This window comes from Symphalangus syndactylus, chromosome 1 (genome assembly GCF_028878055.3).
Source record: "Symphalangus syndactylus isolate Jambi chromosome 1, NHGRI_mSymSyn1-v2.1_pri, whole genome shotgun sequence".
Taxonomy (NCBI): Eukaryota; Metazoa; Chordata; class Mammalia; order Primates; family Hylobatidae; genus Symphalangus; species Symphalangus syndactylus.
This window is the reverse complement of record NC_072423.2, coordinates 30,954,677-30,981,476: the sequence shown is the minus strand read 5'-3', so window position 1 is coordinate 30,981,476 and position 26,800 is coordinate 30,954,677. Positions and strand designations below refer to the sequence as shown.

Here is a 26,800-nt window from a genome sequence, read left to right as displayed (position 1 = left end):
GGATCACCTGAGCCCAGGAGATTGAGGCCTCAGTGAGCCGTGATCATACCACTGCACTCCATCCTGGGCAACAGTGAGACCCTGTCTCAAAAAAAAAAAAAAAAAAAAAAGTCTGCATTTTTTCTTTCTCCGGCTAATAAAAAATACCCATCAACAATTTAATATTCCATTGTGTGACTTCACAGAGAGTCTACTTAATCACTGATTGTTTAATTTTTCTCATCCGTAAATTCAAGGACCTCAAAGGGATGCTCAGAGCAATAAAAAATTAGTGAATGAAAAGCTTGTTCCAAAATAAAATGTCAAAAATGCCCTGCCCTCTCTAGAACTTGACATAGATATTATGAGTAATACACATGAAAGAACTTCGTGAACTTAAGGAGTTTGCTTAGAGAAGAAATAAGGCGGTAGATATGGAAAGAGCTCTCTCCTTAGAGTTCAAACTCCTGAACTAAAACTAGGCTGTGCCCTCCACTAGGGATGGCCTTGGCCAGCTCAGGGGAATCTCTGAATCTCAGCTCCTCTTCAGTGACTTGGGGATAACTAGATTTCAGGGCCTAACATATGATATTAAGGTAAGTAAGAGAACCTGACATAGGGTGCTCAGTGAATGTCAGTTCTCCAACCCCTGATTTGGGTCAATATTTTATCTGGCAATAAATACTATGCAAAGTGTATTTGCAAATGCAAGAATTGTAATATCATCAGAAATTTTTATGACCTTGAAAATTCATTAAATGAACAGAAAAGACATGTAGTGGTTTCCAATGACACTATGACTCTAAATTTAAAATAAGCATGATCTCACAGAACTATCATTCCTATTAATCAGCAGATTCTATTCAAAATATGTATGTTTATGGAATCATTTATTAAGCAAATTCAGCATGTACTGAACCAAAGAGTTTTGATTAAACTAGGAAATAAAAGAAAGTCGCCGTGAGAAAGCGGCATTTCAGATGAGCTCTGAATGGAATCAGCCATGCAGAGTGAGAGGAGATGTGTTCCACAGCATGTGCAAAGGCCCTGAATCAAGAAAAAGCCTGGCAAAGTCCAAAGCCTAGAATAATCCCAATGTAGCCAAACAGTATACAGCAACAGGAGAAGGAAACCAAATGAGATTGTAGAGGTACCTCAAGTCTATATTAAAGAGAACAGAAGTTAATTCTAGGCACTATGAGAAAAACATTGAAGTTGAGAGAAAGCACGCTCTGTTTGACTTTCTTATTTAAAAAATCACTCTGGTTGCTGTGAAATATGGATCCAACAGGGAAGGAGTGAAAGTGTAGAAAGTACTTAGGAGGCTACTAGAGTAGACCAGGCAAGAAATGATGGTGTCTTGAACTCAACTGGTGAAAGCAGATGTGGAGAGCAGAACTCACAATTATCATGTGAGATGGTAACACAAAGAATAAGGTCAAAGTGTCCGGAACTGGTTTAATCATCTAGGTGCATGGCAGTGTCATTTCTTATATGCAGAAGCCTAGGGAAGGTATACATTAAGGAGACAGAAGAAAATCAAATATAACAGACAGATGGCTCTAGAAACTGACTCTGAGATGCACAGATCATACTGGAGCAATATATATGTGAGCTGTCATCTTGGAAACAAGAGATGACTTAAGAAGAAAATGTACCAGAGAATAAAAGTAGACATATACTGGATGCCTACTATGTGTTAGAAATGGGCTGAGTGCATGGCAAGTATTATGTTAATGAATTCTCCCAACAACCCTATTTCTATCCATTTTACAATGAGAAAACAAGGTCATATTGCTAATAACCAGATGATAACAATTTAGTCTGATTCCAGATTGAGGCACTCCACCAAAGTGCCTCTCAATAGAAGAGAAAAAGAAAGCCCAGGTAAGATCCCCAACATTTCCTCTTCCAACAAAAGAGAGGCAGAAAGAACACTAGGAGAGGACACTATGTTGTGCAAATCTAGAAGCACAGAATTTCAATTTTTTTTAAAGGAACATTTTCTCTAAAGTTGCTGAGAAGAATGGGAGTTATAGGTAATCTTAGCAAAACTAGTTTCAATGGAATAAATGGTGACAGAAGTCAGACTGAAAAGGATTAAAGCGTAAATCAGAATTCTTCTTCCAAAAGTATGACAATACACCCAAGGCCTCTCACACTACAAAACAACCAATGTTCAACATTAAAAAAAAAAATTCGGCCGGGTGTGGTGGCTCACGCTTGTAATCCCAGCACTTTGGGAGGCCAAGGCAGGCGGATCACGAGGTCAGGAGATCGAGACCACGGTGAAACCCCGTCTCTGCTAAAAATACAAAAAAATTAGCCGGGCGTGGTGGCGGGTGCCTGTAGTCCCAGCTACTCGGAGAGGCTGAGGCAGGAGAATGGCGTGAACCCAGGAGGCGGAGCTTGCAGTGAGCCGAGATTGCACCACTGCACTCCAACCTGGGCGACAGAGTGAGACTCTGTCTCAAAAAAAAAAAAAAAAAATTCTCCAAAAGTATAAATGCAAGAAATAAGGAAATCTTGAAAGTACCAAAAAATAAAACAAAACAAAAATTGAGTTTTCAATACTGAAAGGTAGGCATACGAAGCAGGGATGCTCTGAGAGCAAATACCAATATCAGCACTGTGATAAGAAGACTAGGACTCCCAGAGTAGGAAAGAGACTATGAAGCACAAGCAATTCCCCTCTGGAGAAAGTATTCTCACTTTAGACTCCCAGATTTTCATAGATTCAATACCCACCAGATGTGAATTCATAAGTGTCCCACAAAAGCAAAACAAAGAAGCTTAAGTGAGGGTTAGTAGAAATAAGACTACCTCAAGCCCATGGAATTTAGGCATTGGATTTTTTAGAAAATATCTATAAAACTGTACAGTCTATTTTACAATTATTAAAGAAAATGTGGTATATATACACAATGGAATACCATGCAGCCAAAAAAAAAAACAGAATAAAATGATGTCTTTTGTAGTAACATGGATGAAACTGGAGGTCACTATCTTAAGTGAAACAAACCAGACATAGAAAGGCAAATATTACATGTTCTCACTCATAAGTGGGTGCTAAAAAATGTATAGACATGGATGGCCAGGTACGGTGGCTCACGCCTGTAATCCCAGCACTTTGGGAGGCTGAGGCAGGCGGATCACGAGGTCAGGAGATCGAGACCATCCTGGCTAACATGGTGAAAACATGTGTCTACTAAAAATACAAAAAAATAAAAAAAAAATTAGCCCGGCGTGGTGGCGGGTGCCTGTAGTCCCAGCTACTCGGGAGGCTGAGGCAGAAGAATGGCATGAACCGGGGAGGCGGAGCATGCAGTGAGCCAAGATCATGACACTGCACTCCAGCCTGGGCAACAGAGCGAGACTCTGCCTCAAAAACTAAAAAATAAATAAAAATAAAAATGTATAGACATGGATGTAGTCTATCAGTGGGCAGAGAGACAATGGAGATCCAGAAAGGTAGAGGGGCAGGAGGCAGGTGGCTAAGAAATTACTTAATGGGTACAATGTAGTCCTGACTTGACCACTACACAATCTATGCATGTCACATTTTGTACTTGTACCCTATAAATTTATACACATAAATATATATAATACAAAAACTGTCATAAATACAAGAAGAACTTAAAGACAGAATCACAAAAAGGAACAAGAAATAAGAAAGTATTTAAAAATTAGTTGGCATAATTTAGAGAGAACCAAATGGAACTTTTAGAAATAAAAAAGTAAGCAGTGAAATAAAAAAATTAATCATTGCATTAGATAACACGTTAGAGAAAGCTGAAGGGAGAATTTGTAAACCAGAAGATGGGTCTAAAGAAATTACCCAGAATGCTGCAGATACAAGGGGACTGAAAATATGAGAGAAAAGTTAAGAGAATGAAGGACAGAAAAGAAGGTCAAGCACACATGTAATCAGAATCCCCAAAGAAGAGAACAGAATGAATAAAGGAGTCAGAATATTTAAAGAAATAAAAGCTGATAATTTTTCTGAATTGGAGGAAGACATGAAGCCACAGATGCATGAAGAACAATGTAGACCAAATAGAATTTTAAAATTCACAAATAGATACATTACAGTAAAACTGCTAAATGCCAAAAAAAAGGTCAGGGAAAAGGGTAGATCTGCTAGAAAAGAATAGCAATTAGAAAGATACCAAACTTCTTATGAGCCACAAGGAAATTCAGAAAACAGTAGAATAAAACCATCAGAATACTGAGAAAAATAAAATGCTACTCGGCATACTTAAAACATAGCAACATGGAATAACTGAAAACGAAAAATTAAAAAACAGATATATAGACAAATACTACACAAAAGGGAAGTGCAATAATTATACCAATATCAGCCGAAACAGCGTTTAAGATAAAAGAGTAGAAAGAGAATAGCCACATACAAACTGAATAAAGGGTTTAATTAACCAGGAAAATATAGTAATTCTTAAAATGAATGCACGTAATAATATAATTTTAATATGTATAGTCAAAACAAAAATAGAGGGAAAAATTTATAAATTCATCATCATAGCAAATTATTTCAATCTACTTTTCTCAATAACAAATATGTCAGGCAGATTTCAAATATTAGCAAATGTAGAGATGACTTTAAGACACAATCAACAGAGGTGGGTGGATCACTTGAGGTCAGGAGTTCAAGACCAGCCTGGCCAACATGGTGAAACCCAGTCTCTACTAAAAATACAAAAATTAGCTGGGTGTGTTGGCATACACCTGTAATCCCAGCTACTTGGGAGGCTGAGGAAGGAGAATTGCATGAACCCAGGAGGCTGAGGTTGCAGTGAGCCAAGATCGCGCCACTGCACTCCAGCCTGGGAGAAAGAGCGAGACTCTATCTCAAAAAAAAAAGGACACAATCAACAAGCTTTAATTTCTGGACACATATAGATCCCTCAACTCATAGAGTACACATTCTTCTGAAGCACACAATGGAACTTTTCAAACTGATTAACAAAATTGGCAACAAAGCAAGCCTCAACAAATATCAAAGAACTGTTGCCATACAGAATAGTTCTCTGACAACAATTAAATTGTAATAGAGGTCAATAATAAAAAGATAAGTAATACATTCATTTGTAAAATTTTGAAGGCACCAAAAAATATTGCAAGTATCAAAGAAGAAATCATACTGGAAATATTAAAATACTTATAAGATGATGAAAATGTAATAAATTAAAACCTATGTAATACAGTCACCACAGTCACCAGAGGGCATTATATTGCCTTAAATTCTTATATTATAAAAATAAATGATGATAAATTAGTGCAATAAGTAGTCAACTCAATTTAGAAAAAAAAAAACAGAATAATAAGCCTAAGTACATAGAAAGCAGGAAATAACAAAGATTAAAAATTAATGAAGTAGAAAACAAACACACGAGAAAAATAATCCACAAAGCCAAAAGTTGGTTTGAAAAGAGTAATAAATACGAAAAACTTCAAATTAGCTTGATCATGAAAAAAGAAGGAATACATAAATAAAGTTACGAATGAAAAATGAAAATTATGGAGTCAGCAGAGATTAAAAAGCTAAGAGAATGCCTTTTTTAAATTTATGGTAATAAATTTTAAAATTTAAATGAAATAGAAAACTGACATATATTACATATATTTATACACACACACACCTATACATACACACATCCATATAAGTTTATATATATATATTTAATTGTTAAAGTATCTGCAGAAAAAGTAAAGCTCTCACTCTCAATATTATTATATTTAAAAATTATATCAGTGGCTTAAAATCTTCTTATACTAGGACCAATTTTACAGATAAGTTTGACCTAATTTCAAAGAACAGATTGTTTCACCCTTATTTAGACTATTCCAGAGAATACAGAGTGAGAACACTTCCTTATTCTAACTTTGTAGACAAAACTAGACTTGGAAAGTAGGAGGAAAAAAATATTATATGCCAATCTTACTTGTAAACATAGATGTAAAAATACTGAAGAAAATATTTGAAATTGAGTCCAGGACAATATTTTTAAAAGAGTAATGAAGCTACATCATTAATTTTATCCACAAAATGCAAAGGTGGCTTACCACAAGAAAATATACAGATGTCACTCACAACATTAATAGATTAAAGGAAATAAAGAAGTCATCATTTAATTTTACATAGAAAAAGTATTTGATAAAATTCAATACCTGTTCATGACAAAAACTCTTCATGAAATATGAATAGAATCAAACTTTCTTAATCAAGTATCTATCAACATCAACATCGCTATTCATGGTGAAAATCAGGAATAAGACAAGATAATCAGTATTGCCATTCCTATTTAACAGTGTACTTAAGGTCATATATAGCACAATAAAGACAAAAAAAAAAAAAGGCCAAGTATTGGGGTTTGAAAGGAAAAAACAATAACATTGTCTTGAGTCACACATGATGTGACAAATCTACAGAAAAAACTCTAAGGAAAACAAAAAGACATTTTTAGAACTAATAAGAGAGCTCAGCAACATGGCTGAATATGAAAATCGATATACAAAAATCAGTTGAATGCCAGGTGTGGTGGCAGGCACCTGTAGAGTCCCAGCTACTTTGGAGGCTGAGGCAGGAGAATCACTTGAACCCGGGAGGCAGAGGTTGCAGTGAGCCAAGATCACACCACTGCACTCCAGCCCGGGCAACAGAGTGAGATTCCGTCTCTAAAAATAAAAAATAAATAAAAATTTAAAAAAAGACTTTCTATATACAAGTAACAAATAATTTGAATAATTAAAAAAAATACTGGTAATAATAGAAACAGAAAAATAAGGTACTGAAGAATAAATCATCAGAAAATGTAAAACTTCATGGAGAAAATTATAAAACTATAATTATGAAATTACAGCTAAAAAATTATAAAGAATTGTTTTGAGATATCAGACACCTAAAAAAGTGGAGATATAAATGAGTAATCATTAAATGCACAATAATTCTCCCAAAATTGATCTTTGGTTTCCATGCAACTTCAATAAAAATGCCTCAAAGGGTTCTCAAAAACCTTGACAAGCTGAATTTTAAATTCACGTAGAACTCAGGCTCCACAATAGCCCAAAGTCAAATGTGTACATATGGGACAGGAAAAGGGAGGAGGAAGGGCTTTACCTAACAAACAACAAAATACAGTTATAACATTTATTATAATGTGATACTGAGGCAAGGTAGCCAAACTAACCAAGTAGAATAAAAGGCCCAGAAGGAAAGACCCCACAAATACAGGAACTAAAAATATCACAGAAATAGTATTGTGAATGACTCGAGAAAGGATGGACTTTTCAGTACATGATTCTAGAACAAATGCATATCTAGACATTTATGGAAAAGTGAAATCGGAGACATACTTCCCATTCCACACAAAACCAATCCCAATTGTATGGAAAACTTAAATGTGATAGGCAAAATTATCAAATCCTTTTCAGAGGAATCATATAAGAGAATATATGTACAACCTCGGGGTCGAGAAGGCTTTTCCAACCCTTCAAAATAATTACGTGACTATCTTAAATTTAAGGACTTTATCTAAAGCTACCGTAGAGAGGGTAAAACTCACAAAATAAGAGAAGATATTTGCAGCATGTATGACTAATAATTATCATCCAAAAATATATAAAGAACACCTAGAAATCAGTAAGAAAAAACAACCCAATAGAAAATGGAGGCAGGGGTAGATTCCACAGAGTGGACATGAATGATCTGAAATAAATATATACAAAGTTGTTTAACCGAATTATCAAGGAAATGCAAATTAAGACCACAATGCGGCCCTGTGTGGTGGCTCACGCCTATAATCTCAGCAGTTTGGGAAGCCAAGGAAGGCGAATTGCTTGAGCTCAGAAGTTCGAGACCAGCCTGGGCAACATGGTGAAACCCCTTCTCTACAAAAAATACAAAAATTAGCTGGGTGAGATGTGTGTGCCTGTGGTCCTGCTACCCGGGAGGGTGAGGCAAGAGGATCGCTTGAGCCCAGGAAGTCGAGACCAGACAGAGCCAAGGTTGCAACACTGCCCTCCAGCCTGAGCAACAGAGTGAGATGTCAGATCCTGCCTCAAAAAAAAAAAAAAAAAGACTATAATGGGATACATTTTCTATTTTATACCTAGTAGACTGCACTAATAGTAATCCTTTATGCTACAGGTGGGAGTGCAGATCAGTAAGAATCTTTAAAAAAAAACAACTGAACACTATCCTATCATGCTGGACTTTCATGTAACTCTACAAACCAACAATTCTACTCATAGATATCCACTCACATAGGTATCTACCCCACAGAGAAAGTCTTACACATGTGCATCAAGAGAAACATACAAGAAAGTTTGTAGTTCCAAAAAAGAGGAATCAGCACAAAGGTTCATCAACTGGAACATGCATAAATAAACTACAACCTATTGGTCAGCAGAGGAAATTAACATACACCACATGCAACAACATGGACAATAACATGCCAAGTGAAAAAGCAAGTAGCACAAAACAATCTACCAGTTTTATAATCCTCCAAAACAAGCAAAACCAAACAACATACAGTACTGTTTAGGGATACATATGCCAGTCACAATACTACTTTAAAAAGGGCATGAGAATGTTTCTCTCTGGCAGGAAAGATAGGGGAAGGTGGACAGGGAACAAACCCACAGGCCGGCCAATGGATCTAACATTGCTCCAGTACTTATGTTGGGTGGTGAGTTCATAGATGCTCACTCCATTATGAAGCTTCACAACTTACATTTGCTACATAGATTATTCTGTAGGCATCAAATATGATAAGATAAAATACATTTTCTAATATTTGTTTGGGGTTAAATTTTGAAACATGCAGTAGCAGCCTGTGTAGAAAACATTTAACAAAAGTCTCGCTAGGAAGGAAGTCAAGAAAGAGGCTATGGCCAGAGGGGAATGTGAATGAGAGGTAGAGGGTGTTTTGTTGTTGTTGTTATTATATATTTTGTTTTTAATTATGAAATAATTCAAGCATAAAGAAAACACACATCATAATTCAGCCTCCAACCCATCCCCAGCTCTGTCATCCTTAATATTCTATCATACTTTCTTTTCAAAAAAAAAAAAAAAAAAAAGGCATTGTAGATACTGTTGAAACTCTCTGTGTCCCTCCCAAAAGAAAGGCAATTAATTATAGTTCATTTTGCTTTAACTAAGAGTTACTAAAGCATCCCTGGATGCTGAGAGGAACTCTCTAGGAGGCAGAAACAGGACCAAGCACTGTCCACTTATCTCCACACTATGCTATCAATTCACCTGCAGTGGGCACGTGCTCTCAGGAGTTTTTTGCTTGGTGTGGACAGTTCTATGTCCCTCTTGTTTCAGCACCCTCGTATGAAGGACACAAAGAGTTCTAGGGTCATGGAACCAACTCTCACTAACTGACACAGATACCAGGATCCAACCCATGCCCACAGTATTACCCCAAGGCTCCAACTAGCTGGTGTAACCAATAATGGAGAGAAAAAAAGTAATATTCTGTTCTTCAACTTCAACAGAAAATAATAGTGAAAGAATGGTGATATTTTTCCTAAAATGGACTAACAAGTATCCTGAGCTGGGAGGTGACTTCCAATAGTAAACAATAAAATAATTGAGAAAATGGAGTGAGGAGGGAGGGGAGAGAGAGAGGTGGTAAACAGAAGAGAGCCAAATGGAATATTAGCCAGGATTTGTAAAAAGGGGAAGCTTCATTTTGTTCCTAATCAAGAGTTACCAGTAATTTCCTCCCTGTGACAAAATGCAATCTAACAATACTGCTGCAATCCCAGATAGAATCCCACATAAATTAAACCACCCTCCTAAAGTCCACCAACAAAGACATTCAGTAACTTCTGTGGCTGTGATATCTGATACCTGACCACAGGCAGGAGAAATGAATTTAATTCAACAGGTCTAACTAAACCATCACAATGTTTACTGCTCATAAGAACATAGGCTATAAAAAGCCTAAATAGGGCCGGGCACGGTGGCTCACGCCTGTAATCCCAGCACTTTGGGAGGCCGAGGTGGGCGGATTACCTGAGGTCGGGAGTTCGAGACCAGCCTGACCAACATGGAGAAACCCTGTCTCTACTAAAAATACAAAATTAGCCAGGCGTGGTGGCAAATGCTGGTAATTTCAGCTACTCGGGAGGCTGAGGCAGGAGAATCACTTGAACTCGGGGGGCAGAGGTTGCAGTGAGCTGAGATCGCACCATTGCACTCCAGCCTGGGCAACGGGAGCGAAACTCCGTCTCAAAAAAAAAAAAAGCCTAAATAGTACTGAAGACCATTCAATAAGACCCACTTCCACCCCTGTACCCTCGCAGAATTGCAAACTCAATCTAACACTTTTCTCAGAAAATAAAAGAGCACTTGGCTAGTTAATGCTTGGTTGCTGAAAAGGCAGTGGCTATCACACAGTAGCTGAATTAGGTCTCTCAATTACTGTCGGAATGTTTAAAGTATGGTAGATTTTCAAGTATTAGAAAGTTATAGGAAGTTTCACCAAAAAAAAAAAAAAACAAGTAGCCACTATGAATGCTCCCCAGTGACCTAAAGGTACAGATTTCAAATAAAGTATACAAAGTTAATTCTCCAACTTCACCACCCACGCTGTAGAACCAGCAACCCTGTCTCTCACCTAAACTTCTGCAAAAATTTCACAACTGGTGTAGGCCACTCACACTGACTCCCCTTTGAGTCCATATCCCAGACACAAATCTGATTAGCGGCACACTGTCAAGGCTCCCTGTGGCTCAGTCTTGCAGGATCTGACACCTACCAACCCCCACCAGCCACAGCGGCTGGAATCACGCCCTACCTGTCAGCAAAGCAACCTCCACTCAGTTAACTCCCCCTCATCTGTAAGACCACAGTTCACCTGCGCTGATCTCTGAGCCCTTCCTAACTGCTCCACTTGGTCAGATATTCCTATTGCAAACTCTTCTCAGGCCACACACCTCTCAAATGTAGTCCTTGACCTTCTTTGGATGATTATCCATTAATGTCTGTGTCCTCCATGTAGGCCACATCAGAAACATACCTGTCTTGTTCATCATTTTATTTAGAGCTGCCAGAGTATTACCTGACACATGGTAGATGCTCAATAATCATCTACTTAATTTTAAAAGAATATTTTACTGTGTGTCGATTTAAACACAAATATTAACATAATTCAAGTGTGGGGATAAAAAAGATAAGCATGTATATCTAGTGTCCTAGAAGTAAATGAGTACCATCTACCCATCCAAAATTTTAATTTCTGCTCAAAAACGACGAATGGAACTTAATTCTCATTGCCTCCCAGACAACCTCTGACACTAAATTTCAGAGTACATTCCTAACACTACACTTCAAGGGCCAATTTCCATAAGCATTCGAATCCATTCCCCTTCCTTAATATTCACATAGAACATGTACACATATACAGAGATTTTAGGATTTCTGTTTCAGTTAGAAATGTGAAGTCCGTACTTGGTTATATTTGAAAAGTGTCCTTTGAGAAAGTATACTTGCATATTTCAACATATTTTATTTTATTTTTGAGACAGAGTCTTGCTCTGTCGCCAATACTGGAGTGCAGTGGTGCAATTTCGGCTCACCACAAACTCTACCTCCTGGGTTCACGTCATTCTCCCGCCTCAGCCTCCCGAGTAGCTGAGATTACAGGCGCCTGCCACCACGCCCAGCTAATTTTTGTATTTTTAGTAGAGACGGGGTTTCTACTAAATAATTAAATCATGTTGGCCAGGCTGGTCTCAAACTCCTGACTTCAAATGATCCGCCTGCCTTGGCCTCCCAAAGTGCCGGGATTATAGGCATGAGCCACCCAGCCTGGCCAACATCATTTATTTTAAAAGTACCTTCTTTGAATTATTGTAGAACTTTTATTTAACAACTGCAATATAATGTCCCAGTGTGAAGTTGAAATTTGTTGTTCTTTGTAGCACTATAATTTCTAGCACTCTAACTTGTATCTTGGCTCTCAAAAAAAAAAACCTTTACTGAATGAATGAATGAATGAATGAGTGGACGAATGAATGTGCAAATAAGTAAATTAAAGGTAAGAATTCCTAATAACTCTATTGTTACTCCAGTGAAACACACTCACACTGAAAAAATAACAACATGGCATGCATTCATCCACTTCCACTTTTCTGAAGCTTTCAACCTTCTTTAAACAATCAAGCCTTAAACAATTATGGACTATCTATCATCTTATCCCAATTCTACCAAAATTACTAAGGATTAAAGTGTAGAATTCCCTTACAAGTGGGACACTACAAATATACACCCCATATAAAAGAGAAATTGTTCAAAATGAGCCAGAAAAAGAATAATAAGATGTTAATAAAATCAGGGGAAAATTAGATGTCAGAAGAAAATTAATCTTGCAGTTAGAAGTAACTAGACGGAAGATCACAGTGGCCATAAGAGAACAGAAAAGCATTCAATGGTTTGGGGCACTAGTGGACAACAATGTCCAAGAGGGCACATAACAAAGAACAATTATTCAAACAAGCATTAAAACTGACATCGTTTAATCTTTCTTTTCAAATTTACAAATTGGGTTATGTATGAAATTGGATATTCAACCTGGAAATATTATTACCACCTGCTGACCAAAGCTTTGAGTTTCAGGTTGTAAGGTTGCAAAATATTTCCAACATAAATCCTTTACTTTTTGAAAAGTGAAGAAAAAGGTTGAGGAATTTATAGGTTCTTAACTGAAATCTTTTACATGAGTCTAGAATATCCTCTTTGTCATAAATTATTTTTTTTACTCTATACCAAACACAGTCATTCATTAATAAATTCTTCCTAAGCCAATATCAACCATCATTTGAATTTTTGGCTTCACTATGGAAATTGGACATACATGCTACGTTAAGATACTTGCAGGTCACAGAGAGAAAGGCACTTTAATCTGAACTCAACAATATTTGAGGGAAGGGATGGTATACACATATACACACACATGTATTTTTCTATTTGTGATGTACTTCTGGTCAGTTTCATCAAAAGGTGTATCTGGCCACTTCACAATGTTTTTACAAACATTATATTAGTTTTTGCTAAGATCACAGTATCTCCAGAAAAGTTTTAAACGCATTTCTCAATATATAATATGGCAATAATAACTATCACATTTCCATTCCAGCTTTTGACCAATGTGACACTGGTCATGGTGATGCCAGTGATGATAATAAAAATTATAATGATGATTTTTGCAATCTTAAAATGTTTTAAATACAGCAGTATTCCTTTTTAAAAAATGTGAAAACCCCTCTTGAATTGTACTGGTGAGTTTCGATTTTGTTTAATTTTAAGATGCAGCCTTTAAGGTTCTACCACTTCCTCAATGTGAAACAGTTACTTACCAGCAAACATTGCAAAAGAACCTAGATTTCCAGAATTTGGCTACATGAACAATTTTATCCAAAGCAGCTTCATTTGGCTCAAGAACGTTTCCATTGCTGAGTGATAAAATAGGAAGAATTTTGGGAACTGGGGACACAAAAACTTTGATTTCCATCCTGACACTACCATTAAAAACATATACTTTTGGATGGAACTGGATTATAATCTGTAACACCCCCCAGTGAAACGCAAACTCAGTCAAGAAGATAAACGGCAACCAAGACAGGGGTTTTTGCCTGGAAATCATCCCACGTGTCTAGACCAGAGTTGACTCCACTGCAGAGCCAAGAAACTTCTCTTTCTGGGAGCTCTCTTTAATCTATCCTTTCCAGTTTCTTTCATCTATGCTTGGTTCACAGTGATCCTGATATGCATGCTCAGTCTCACTACCTACTTGTCAAAATTCTACCGTTCCTTCAAGGATTAGAATTGAGTTTTCCATGAACCCTTCATTATTAATTTCCCCATGAAAGAAATAAGTTTTCATTTCTCTAAATTCCTACATTATTGTTTCTTCTCAATGCTAGATGTTAATTACATTTTTACTTTTCTATTTTCTCCTGTTAGAAGAAGCTTGTCCAACCTACAGCCTAACACAAACTCGTAAACTTTCTTAAAACATGAGGTTTTTTGAAAAAGTTTTTCAGCTCATCAACTATCGTTAGTGTATTTTATGTGTGGCCCAAGACAATTCTTCTTCTTCCAATGTGGCCCAGGGAAGCCAAAAGATTGGACACCCCTGTGTTAGAATATATGCCCTCTGCGAGAATGTTCTCTCTTCCATAAAGCCCTCTATGTCCTCTAATTGCTAACATGGAGATATGAGCATAGCAGGTACTAAATATATATATATATTTATATGATCATATATATATATATATGATGATCCATCAATCAGAATTAGACTAGATAGATAAGAAGCTGGCTCGTTAGATGTAAACATCCCATCTCCATTCCCAACATATTAAAACCCAAGGGGACAAACTGAAGCTATGCTACCAGTCTCCAGATAATAATATAAATAAAGATACTTTTCTAACTATAACTATTCATTATCAATTTTTACTCATCTTAAGTGAATATAAAAGCAATTACTGACAAGGTACCCCAATTTGCATGTTTTTCATGGCTTGCTCCTCAGCATTTTACACCCTGTATGAAAAATGGATTGTCCAGAGTTTCAATAACCTGCACAGATGCTAGGTCTTTTTGCACTTTACCAGTCCTGTAAACACCCCGTACTTAAGTCTTCGCATGGGAAATTTGAGATTAAAAACCTTCCATTTGGATGCCTTGCAATTCAGCTAAGTACCCCCCAAAAGAATGTTTAAATGAATCGAAGATTAAAGCAAAGCAGAACATTCTAAGGGGTATCCTGTAATGGGGCTTTGTCACCACCTTCTCTGTTATTGAGCAAGTGGTCTTTTCCCAAAGAGCAGAAAGTTTATATGCCAACCATCAGTCCAGTTTAACTATTTGAAGTTTAAAATGTCAGAGAAAAAAAGTTTGTAATGGAAATGCTGACAGGCCATGAAGTAAAAAGGCGCCAGCAGGTGCTGCTGTAACCCAGGGTCATAATTCAATCAAGCTGGATTTTGACGTCATCTGTTACAGAAAAAAGCCAAATGGTTTATGAACAGCACCAGAACCCCCAAGATTAAATTACAGCCCTGATATTTAATCATGGGTCTTACTTTGTTATTTTTAATAACACAATACATTTTAACAGTTATTTGTCAACTGCCTTAGCCAAATTAGAACACGTGATGACAAGCAGGCTGGATTACAACGTCCATCTTTCACAATCTCAATTTTTAATAATTTTTTTCAGAAATGGTAGATTATACATGTTTTTCCCCTCTTAAGAAATATACAGTTGGTACCATCGAATTGAGTCCAAGCCTTAATTAAAAGCAGCATGAGGTCTTTGACCAGAGGGTCAGGACATGTGTATTTGTGCCCTCTTACAGCCAATAACCAACTGCATGATTTGGGCAAAAGAATTTTAACCCTCCCGAACCTTGGCTCCTTACCTAAAAAATAATAGAGCATCTCTAAAGTCTCTTATAAATGTAAATTTCCATAAATGATTTACTTGAAAAACAATATCGTGTCATTACTTTGGGATTCCCTGAGGATTTGAATGCAAACTTTTTATAGCAGAAAAGTTGATGGATTTTGTATTTCAGCTAAAATTACTTGGATCAAAGAGGAATTCTAGCACATGAGAATTTATAAACTAACATTTTTAGAGGCAATGTCAGCATCAGCAAGTCAAACAGGTTCTTTAAAAAGTAACGTACAACTACGGCTGCACAAATACTGCCGCACGTGTGAAGGGGTGTTTGCAAAACAAATCAGTAAAGGCACATCCAACAATGGATTGCAGTTAATAAACTACATATAGTAATTACCACCAATGCCAGTCTAGAAAGTCATTCATTAAATGTTAATTGTCACACAAAAGTACAAAAGCATCCATTTGAACAATCAATCGTGTGGCTGCACCTTTAAATAAAATACTTTCTTACAGCCCTGAAATTCATCCACATAAACTGATTTTAAACACACCTGGGTATTTGATATGCTGATTAACCGGGCCCTTATTTATCTTTGAAATGAAAGTAAACATGACAACCTTTTCAACATTTTCACTATTCCTGCAAGTCTAATATAAATAAATATATATATTTACCTATATATAACTTATAACAAAGTGTTAATCTTCTCCAAAGATTAAATTATTATTTCTCTTATATCTCTCGCCTAAGTATTAAGAGAGATGTGGGTCAAAAGTATCCACATAAAACCCATGTGCATACCTTATTCCTAGTCAATTGGCTCACAAATGTACAAAATGGGTAGCTCACATATAAGTTAATAAACCTGGTGGTCAGTCGTGAAAATTTTACCCAGAGTAATAAGAAACCAGTAACAAAAATAACCTTTTAAAAAACCTATAATGTATTTTACATTTTCTAATACTTAGCACTATCTAATTAACTTGGAAGAACACCTGGCCATAAAAAAGAGCTCATAAAATACAAAAAAAAATAATAATAATAAAGAAATGGCAGATTTTTCTGTTCCTACTTAGCTTCATTTTCATGTTATGTCTGTATAAAATCTGACTTATTCAACATACATATAGATTCTAAAGGTTTGGCCAAGAACATTTTGGTTTAAGACGTGTAAACTGAAGAACATTTCAAAACACACCATGTTCCTTATTAGGCAACTTAAGATCTGTTATCTTGGCTTATGGGAACAGATCTAAATAGCATCATAATACTAAACGTTGAAAATCACAGGCCTGGGGCCACCAGGACTCAACTCTATGACTTGGACGAGGTTGCAAACTTCCAATATAAAATGTAGTTTACCATTAGGAGTAAATGTTTGATCTTTAAAGCTTACAAAATTACTTTGTTTATCATAGCAGATGAAAGCAAAAAGGAATAATTTTAAGCTCAAAACAAAACTGTTTATATGACAGTCTTTACTGCTCCATGATTCTAAGCATTTAAGACAGATTCGAGCAATTAACAGCATAAACTTTCATTACATAGTTCTATTATATATGTTTATGTGACTTGGCTGTTCATCTGTTATTTAAGTGATTTCCTCATTACAATAGTAGGGTAAGGATAATTTGCTGATGCTGTCAAAAATGTTAAGCATTTCAGTTTCAACAGTTCTTGGATCCCCACACTTGTTTAATGCATTTTATTTACTTAAGTCAGTGTCAAATAGAGTACTGCTTCTGCCTTCTGAATTTAGAAAATGTAACATTTTAAGCACATGTCTGGTAACAGACATATCAAACCTTCAAAACTGCTTATTTTAGTGATGCAAATAGAAGTTAGGGTATTGTTCTTGAATATTAAGTTTCAAAGATGTAACAACGAACTGCAAAACATTTTTATATTTAAAGACAGGAGATCCTTTTTTTTTACATATTAATACATCAGTCTTGGTTACCTCAAATTCTGAATTGATTAGCTACATAAAAACATGTTTTCATTGGCATCCATGTAGACTATCAACTTACAACAGAATGAAAGCACAACTTTTTAAATATCTACTGTATTTTCTTAGTAAAACTAATAAAGATATGAGAAAGACATATTTAGTCACATTGAAATCTGTCATAAATTTGAAGGGTAGCTTATTTGGATATAAAGGCGGGAAAAATAATGGGTATGGTTTACATCATTACAACATCAGATACGTTTTTAAAAATGCTATCTACCCTAAACATCACGGATAGTATTTCATGCCAAGCCTCAATATCACATTGTTTGCCTATATAATCTTGAAAAAATCAGCTGACGTGTGTGTGTGTGTGTGTGTGTGTGTGTGTGTGTGTGTGTGTGTGTGTATAGAACTCAGGACTTTGAACTAGACAAACTTGAGGTTAAAACCTAATTTCATTATTGGCTGCCTTAAGATCCAGTTGTTTAACATCTGTCTCTGTTTCTTCAGCTATGAATGCAGGATAGTAGTAATCCTTGCATCTCACTAGGTTCTTGTGAGGATTTAAAAAATACAACAGGTATAAGGTACACAGCACACCTCTTCAACACACTGAGAAGCACTGTGACATGCTCACCCACACTATTATTTTACCCAACACCATGCAAAACAGTCACAGGGAAGACCAGGCAAAAGAGAATGATCAATAATCCAAAATTCAGCTCCAAACCTAAAAAAGTTTTCAGAAGGCACGTGCATATACAGAAGCATTTACATGCACAAATATCAGCACACTAATCCTTAAGCCCCATTACGCAGTACAAATGACAGAAAGACAGCAGTGAGACCAAGGTTATTTCCAATAAAGGATTTGCAGGGCCATAGAGAATTAGCAAATAAAAACTTGTTTTTTAAAATAACAAATAAGAAAGCACAGTTTGGAACTCCTTATCTCGGGCCTCAGTTTTCTTTGCCTGTATAATGAAGGCACTGGGCAACATTTCTAATGGGTTTCTATGCCCAAAATTCTATGATTCTAACATAATGGGTTTAACGCCACTGTACTTCTTTTAACCTGTTAAATTACTCTGCCCTTTACAAAAGGCCACAGAACCCTTATGAATTATACCATTTACGATTTTAAGGGTGTTTTCACTTACTTATACACACACACACAATATTAAGCAGCTCTCCTCAACAAATACCTTTAAGGGGAAACCAATTTTTTTTTCATGCCGTCACTATGAACTCAAAACTAACTCAGGATGTGACCACATGAATTTTCTGTATCATACAAAACTATCCACCGGATTGATTTTTTTCCGCCTCAAGGAATTCACTAAATTGGCATATTATTTTGGTGTCATGTGGATATAGGTTAGCTAACTTAGGTAAATTTCAGGCAATACTTTCCTCTTCCAAAAATGAGCCACAACACAGAGGTGGTGTGTTTTAATGCTGCTCTTAATTGTTCAAACACTCGTTCATTTGACAATCTTTTAACAATACCTGAACACCTCAGTAAAACTAAACAGTCACAGGGGAAAAAGCTCAACTTTTAAACTAAGGGAGAAAGATGTAGTATCTGTCATAGACTAGCAGTAAATACATGTAACAGATGTGACCAGGCCTGATCTAACAAGTTCTTTAGAATACATCATTTTAGTGGCCCAACTTTAAAACTTTTTAAAAAGATGCCAAAGCTAGTATGTTTATCTTTTCCTCACAAGAGTCAAAGGTAACCAAATAAACTGTCCTTTTGCTATATCAGAAAATTAAGCCCACACTCATCAATAAATTATAGACTCTTTAGATGATTTTCTTTTTTTGGTAACTTAGGCATCCTACTTTTCAATGAGAATAATTTTCAAATCATCCAGGCATGTGGATGCTTTTAGTTTGTTTTAAGATCAATGATATAACAGATATTAAATCCCTTTGTTTAAGTTACCATATAGGTTATAACTATTTCTTAAAAATAATTCCAGAGCCCACCAATATTCCCTGTTAAGGTCATTGAAGCTCTGAACCATCATGGCTGAATTGTTTTAGTGCTTTCTGCTGAACACCTGCAAACATCAAACAAAAACTGCTAGTCCTTTCCTGGGTTGACAAAAGCCTTTCATGTGAAAAATGCTCCCTGGGAATGTCAGGCTGTAGCTCAGGTTACATTCCATTCTCCCTAGCAGCCTCACCATTTCTTAAGGTGGTAGGAAAAACCATGTTTGTGAAATGAAAGATTAAAGGGAATATGGCCACACTGTATTTTTATCCTCACATTGCAAATCACTATGGAGCATCCTATATTGACTGAATCAAAAGCTATTGGGAACTTTAAGCATGAATTATTACCATGCCTCACTTTGAAAAACTATAGCTGATTTTTCAAATAGAACAGTTTACTTATAGTTTAGATCTTTCTTTCCTAAATCCAAGTTTCAAAGCAATCCATGAAAGGGACATCTGAGTCCACTCAAGACAATGGATATTAACTTGAAGTAAATTTAGAAAATTATTTCTCTCTCCAAAGTTTCCTAGTTGATCCTTCTAATTAAAGGGCAAAATGCAGTATTCATGATTTTTAAAACGTATTACGCTTTTAAAAAGATTTAACTCTTTTAAGTGGAAGTACAGCCCGTTTTCTTAACTAATAGCCCTGTGTTCAAATATATCTTGACAGAGGAAAACTGAACACTCCAATCTGTACCCTATATATTATAATCACCATCATACTACATGAAATGAATACCCTGCATTCTCAATCAGGCAGCCAGAATAAAAGGACCATTACACTTTTTACCCTTACAAGTAAACATTTGGTCCTGAAAACACCATTTCTGGTACAACGTAACTTAAAGTTCCACACCTTCAAAATAATCACTGTGTATGCATTAGAAGTAGTGTAACATGACTTACTAAGAGTAAAGTCTCTCTCCAGGTTTGCATGCATGAACGTGTGTGTGTGTGTGTGTGTGTGTCTGTGTGTGTGTGTTGTCTTAAGGACTGTAGAAGTGTTGATATATGATCACTTACCAAAATGCATTAACACATATTCAACTTATCAAGGCTGTACTCTCTACAAACATTTAAACATCACAGCAAGAACTTCATTTAAATGTGAACATAGAAAATGGATCAGACATAGTTGTCTTTTTAAATGTAACACAATCTCATATTTCTAAACACCTTACTTTATTAAATATCTAAAGCAATATACTTAAGTTATTCTAAATGCATATTTTCACAACATTGCAAACTAGTTTTTTAGCATTGACTTTAAAAGTAGTCTATCTGTGTCTGTCTGACATAAGCTACTTTTAGATTGAAACTGAATACACATTTTTAAGTTAAGTCATAAAAAAATTACTGTCAAAGATAGTTACAGTTTTTATCTCGTCTAACATGAAAAATTAATTTGCCCACAAAAGATACTTGTCCTTACCTTTATGTCAAACATGCATATTAATATTTTCCATCTTAAAAGTTGCATACAGGATACCAAACAGAAATTTAAAGATTTAATACTAATATAAAAACTATCCCAAATCCCTAAGTGGAAAACATAACAAGGCCCATGATAGTAAAACACAAACATATTGTCTGTCAATGGTCCTTTTAATCAATGTGCACCAAAAAACTAAAATAAAAATACGAGAAGCATCTCATATTTTTTAAAACAAGTTATAGAGACACAAATTCCCTAAACTTAGGCAGGCAATAGAAGGAGAAGGAACTTATTTGGAAATGAGGAACTTTTAAAGCCATTAGTTTTATAAAAATATACCAATTACACAAATCACATAAGTGAACAAACTTCTTTCATTGCTATAGCACCAAATGAATATTAAGAGATGTTAAATTATATTCATAGTTGACAGACAATTCCACTGGCATCTCACAGCTAAAAGATGTCAACATTTACCAGTCTGACTTAAGAATAGTACTCGGCCTAATGTACTGTTATATACCATTGCCAGAACTCCTAAAATACTGCAGCTGTTTAACAAGCATAAATGGACTTAAGCCTCGGACTTAAAGGATAGCAGGCAACAATGTATAACTTTTTCTTATTTGAAATTCATTGGATTAAAAAAATGCATTTTAAATGAATATTTTCACTCTGCACTTTTAATAAGAGATATTCAAATAGCCCTGTAATAAACCCCTCCTTAGATGCCAGATAATCACTGTGCACACAGATTCTTTTGTGAATAGTGCTAGCGTCTTTTTTAAGCATCATCCAAAGATCTTTCCTTTATAAAATGTAAAAGTCCTTCCAGATTTGCAACTTTAAATACAGTAAAAATTCATTGCACAAGTAAATCATTAGGGAAAAAAACCGCTAAAGCATCAAAAAGGGTATTTTAAATATAAATGAATTCATATTTAGCCTCTAAGATTAGCAAGAGGCTATTTACAGCTATGGTTTACTACATAGCATTCATTTGCAGAATTAAGTGTTCATTTCTTTAAAAGGGTTAATTGTATACAGTACCTAATAAATGATATTATTTACAAGGGATTTTCCCATTTTATGAATGTTAGAGATTTTTTTCCACTTATTATCAAATAGAAAACATTAATTTATTCCCCATGTTAACACTGGTCTTATCTTCATGTGTTTGATTACAACTGTATTAGAAAATTGCTCTTAAATTAAGTGATGGAATTTTGAGAGAGTTTCCTTGACTTAAAAAAAAGACCTAATTTTAATTGCACAAGATAACATTTTGTGTAAGTTATACCACTGATGGGTAATGCAATAACCATATGATTATAGGCTAAAATTCAATGACTTTTTCAGAACTCTTCAACAGAGCCAAAAACATACAATTGAGTAAATAAACAGCCAAGAACATTTAACTTAACACTAAGAAAAGAATTTACATACTTGAGCCAGTAAAATGTCCACTTGCCAAAGAAGTTGGTCCATTTTTCCCACTGCTCACAGGAGGTGAAAACATCTAAAAGAAACAAAGAAATATTACAGTTGAAAAGAAGACATTTGTGCCTTCAGAGCTCCTCAAAGATCTTTCATACTGTTACCAAACAGCTTAGAGTTTATGCTAAGGGTTTATTTAGTATCCATCACCATCCAACTTAAAACTAAAAGAGAAACAACATTACAGATCCCACCCCCAGCCCCCATTATCACTCTGTTCTTTCTTTTTCCTCAGGTTCATTAGATGGCCAAGCAGTACTACTGCTACATTTGGAACAAACACAGTCCCCATAATGTTATCAAGATTCAGGTTGGAGGCCAGCAGCCTCTCTAGAAAAACACTAGTTTCACCAAGGAGAAGAAAAAAGTTGTTTGTTTTATATTGAAAACCTTGGCCATAAACGTGGCAATGTCCATTTCCATCTCGTATAGGATTTGCCTGTCATATGTGAACCCAAATAAAAATAAAAGTGCCACCTGCACTAAATTCTCATTTCGTCTCTAACAGGAGAGCAATTTGAAGCAAGACTCTCTCTCTCTCTCACTCTCACTCTCTCTTTCACTCCCTCTCTCTCCAGCATTTATTTCGACCCTAATTGGTTTCCCTCTTCTTCGACGTATCTAGTGGATAATGCACACCTTCCCTGAGTCAGAGCCTGCAAAAAGCAAAGGAACGAATGGAGAAAGTGCAACAAGCAGAAAGGGGGCTGCAAAGCTGCCTGCCTAGGGCTACGTTTCCTGGCAAAACTTCCGAAAGCCATTTCTCCAAAAGAAGGTCTAGAAGACGAGGAGGAGGAGGAGAAGGAGGAGGAGGAGGAGCAGCAGCAGCAGCAGCAGCAGCAGCAGCAGCAGCATGAAAGAGCCCCACTTGGAAGGCGGTTTGGATTTTATTTGTGTGTTTTGTGGATTCTTTTTATTTTGCTTTACAAATGCATCTTACACCAAACTCATCTGGCATTAAAAATGAATTCATTCTCCTGACATGTCTGGGACTTGGTTTAGGAAAGGGAAGCAAAGGGATGGAGAAGGACCAAGTACAGCCGTAAACTCCACAAGTGTGTTAAGTTCCGCTTTGTGCTGATCCTACGACTACGAAATTTACCAAAACAGTCCAAAAGGTTATAAAGAATGTATGCTCAGCATATCCATACTAGTTTCAAGAATCCTAGGAAAAGATGTAACTAGGAGGTAAGATGTAACAAACAGGTCCTACCAATCCAAAGCATCATCAGCTTAAAACTTTAAAGAGACAACTGGGTCTCCTATTTTCTATTTTCCATTTCCAAAAGCAATAAATAAAATGAAGAGTAGTGTGCAAAGTATAAGTAGTGTCAATGTTCAGACATGGCCAAGTTTTAGGGGTGGTTTAGTTTTAGGGGTGTCTATTTTTGCTTTCCACTGGGGTGAGATTCCATTATTTGGGGTAATCAGTGGGTAGGGAATTGAAGGCCAGTAATAAAACTCAAAAAAAAAAGCCTGAATCTTCCATCACACCCCAAAATTATAGTTAAAAACTTGTCAAAAAGACCTTCATATTTACCAAGGATTCAGCCAATTAAAAATTATTACTGTCCTTTAGATTCCTACTGGTTTCTAGCTGAAGTGTTTGGGTATTTGTTTTGTTTTTTTCACAGCTGTTGTTAGTTTCCACCGTTCTTTCTTACCGCACTGAAATCCAGTAAATCACTCAGCTCTTTGTCCGTCCCTAAGGCAGCCATTCGCTGTTGGTGATGCATTTTAGCAAAATCACACAAACCTAGAAACATGGAAATAACCGCAATCAGAAAATCCAGTCCCAATCCTTGGAGAAAACACAATCGGATTTTTGGAGACTGGGGGGTTGGGGGTGGGGACGTGGGGGCGGGTGGGATTAAGGTGGAAAGGAGGAAGGGATGGGAGACTTGTTGTTGGGTTTGGTTTTGTTTTTTTAAGATGGAATAGGCAGCAATAGCAAAAAAAAAAAAAAAAAAAAAAAAAGCGATATCGTATTTCCAAAGAGACGGTCAAACTGGTAACATACACTATAAAACCAAATCCGGGAAAGAAAAAAAAAAAAGCCGCTCTTCAGCGCATCATTTTATGCAACAGGAGGTAGAGCGAGAAATGAATGGATCACAGAGAAAAGAGAAACTACTGAGAACGATCCGATCTCAACTTTCCCCCCACCCTGCACCCCACCCCCCTCGCACACTCACACTCGCACACACCACTCCCCTCCGCTTTTCAAAGTAGCTATCAAGAAATTAAAGATGAGCGTCTCTGGAGTGAAAACACGTCCAAAGGGGGGAGGGGTGGGGTGACAGGGTGGGGGGGAGCGGAGTGGAGGGTCGGGTCCTCTAATTGTCCAGCACCCTAATTTGTGAAAGAAAGGGGTTATAAAAATTAAAGTCAGGCCCCTGGCAAAGTCCTCGGTCCCTCCGAGGGGGCATCGCGGGGAGGGGCGGGGGGGCTGGCGGCGAGGGGGAGGGAAGCGGCGGGAGGGGAAGGGGTGTCTCTTCTGGGAGCGCCGGGCGCCGGGAGCCCGCGGCGCGGGAGGCGCGGAGCCGCGTGCGGGGCCGCCGAGCCCAAGCCCCGCGCCGCCGGGCGCCTCCGCCCCGCCGAGCCCCGCCGGCGCCGGTACCTACCGCCCGCGCGCGAGAAAGGGCTCTCCGTGCACCGCCGGCGCCGAGGCGGCGTTCATGTCTAACCGCCGCCGCCACCGCCGCCGCCTGCTCCTGCGCCCGCTCCCGCGCCTGCTGCCTCCCCGCCGCCGCCGCCGCCGCCGCCGCCACTACAGATCCGCAGACACACAGCCAAGATCCCTGACTCTTAACACCAACTCTCTTCTCCGGGGAGGGGAGGGGACGGAGGGAAGGGGGGGAGGGGGAAACACGCCGAGGCGCACGGAATTGCAAGTTCAGCAAAGAAATGGGTGGGGGGGCTCCGGCGGGGAGACGCGACTTGCTCCGGGTCGGGCAGGCTAGGATGCATCCCCCTCGCACCCACCCCGAGGGAAAAAAAAAAAAAAAAAATCTCAACACCTCCCCCGCCTCGCTAAAAAATACAAACGAAAATTCATCGAGCACCTCATTTTTCCTCAGATCGTCAGTTACAATCTGAAGCCTGAACAGTTCAGTTTTTGCCCGTTGCATCCCTCGGAGGCACTTTGAAATTTATTCGAGTTTACATCCCCTCACTTCTTTCTTTCTCTTACTCTCGTTCCCTCTCACTCACACATCCACACACGGCAAAGCAAGTTTATACTAGGCTGCAAATACACGTGATGCAAAAAGACTTTGCCAAGAGGAACAATATTTTTCTTTTTCATCTATAAATCAAGCCACATTTTCCTGGGGAGATTTTCGTTTCGGTAGTTTTGCGTTGGGGGCGAAATCTGAATTGCATACTTTCTTTCCCCTCCCTTTTAAGTCACAGAATAGTATAACTGCAAACTCCGAAAAAAAAAGGGGGGGGGCAATTTTGGGGGGTGGATGTTGTTTTGTTTTTGCACTTGAGTTCCTAGGCACGCTAAGTCCCTGTTCGCCAGCACTGTAAGTTTTTAATTCAACATTTACCATTATAGGCCCTGCATGCTCTTAAAACATACTTTTTCACATCACTTTTTAGGATAAAATTTAAGCTTCATAATTCCATCGTTTCGTAATAACAAGCGTGCTTTATCCGGTATATGCAACATACGCTATTTTAACGTGTGTTTGAAAAAAAAAAAAACACATTCTACAAACCCTGGTATTGCTAGATGTGCGAGTACATACACAAAATGCATGCACACACTTTTTCCCACTGGCAATTATTTAATAGGTTGTCCCTTTTGTTTTAATAAAACATCGGGATCGACATTTTAAAAATTAAATTCAATTACAAACAGTTTACTCTGACGGCAAATTGAAACGTTACCTTAAATGGCCACAAATATTCTCACAATATTCCAAGGAAAGAGACTTTAAAAAGAGAGACAAAAATCTTCTGCAAGTACTTAGTATCTCACATGTGTATCCCCAAAAAGTATTTTAACTGGTACTCAGTCCTGCTCCAGGGATATCCACAGATTACAAGATTATGCACCTGGCTCTGGTTTTTGCATTTTCCACCATAAAACTGCAACAAAATTCCCTCCCCCAAAAAAGAAATCATTAAAAAAAAATCCAACAACTTTTTCTTATTGTTTATAAAAAAAAATCAACACAGGATAGTTATAATTTTTCCTCAAATCTTGTTGGTGATTTTTTTTTCTTCTCTCATAAAGTCTTAAACTTGTTCCAAGTTTAGAGGTGTCTCATCATCATCATCCTCCTCCTCATCATCATCACCATGGACTCCCCCGTGGAGTCACATTGATAATAATAGGTTTCCCTGAAAGATACATTGTAATCCATTCACATCCGGGAACTGCGGGCTTATAAAGAGAAGGAGCTGCGGCCGCGGCTGCTCCTCCAGACAATAACTGGGAAGGGGCGGGGCGGGAGCGGGCGACC

General features: G+C 37.3%; 1 protein-coding gene across 23 annotated transcripts in view; it reads right to left on the bottom strand.

The window, feature by feature from the left end:
• TCF4 (transcription factor 4) overlaps positions 1-26,800 on the bottom strand; it is a 412,360-nt gene that overhangs the window by 339,989 nt on the left and 45,571 nt on the right. For 7 of the 23 annotated variants that reach the window (XM_055298211.2, XM_055298219.2, XM_055298249.2 and 4 more), the window contains 2 exons: positions 23,990-24,081; positions 22,275-22,347 (listed from right to left, as the gene is read on the bottom strand). In XM_055298211.2, coding sequence (XP_055154186.2) covers positions 22,275-22,347; positions 23,990-24,081 — 165 coding nt within the window. Of the gene's footprint in view, positions 1-22,274; positions 22,348-22,802; positions 23,112-23,989; positions 24,082-24,949; positions 25,109-25,390; positions 25,540-26,222; positions 26,734-26,800 lie in introns of those variants that run through there. The other 16 variants (XM_055298289.2, XM_055298308.2, XM_055298369.2 and 13 more) reach the window with 5 other exon arrangements.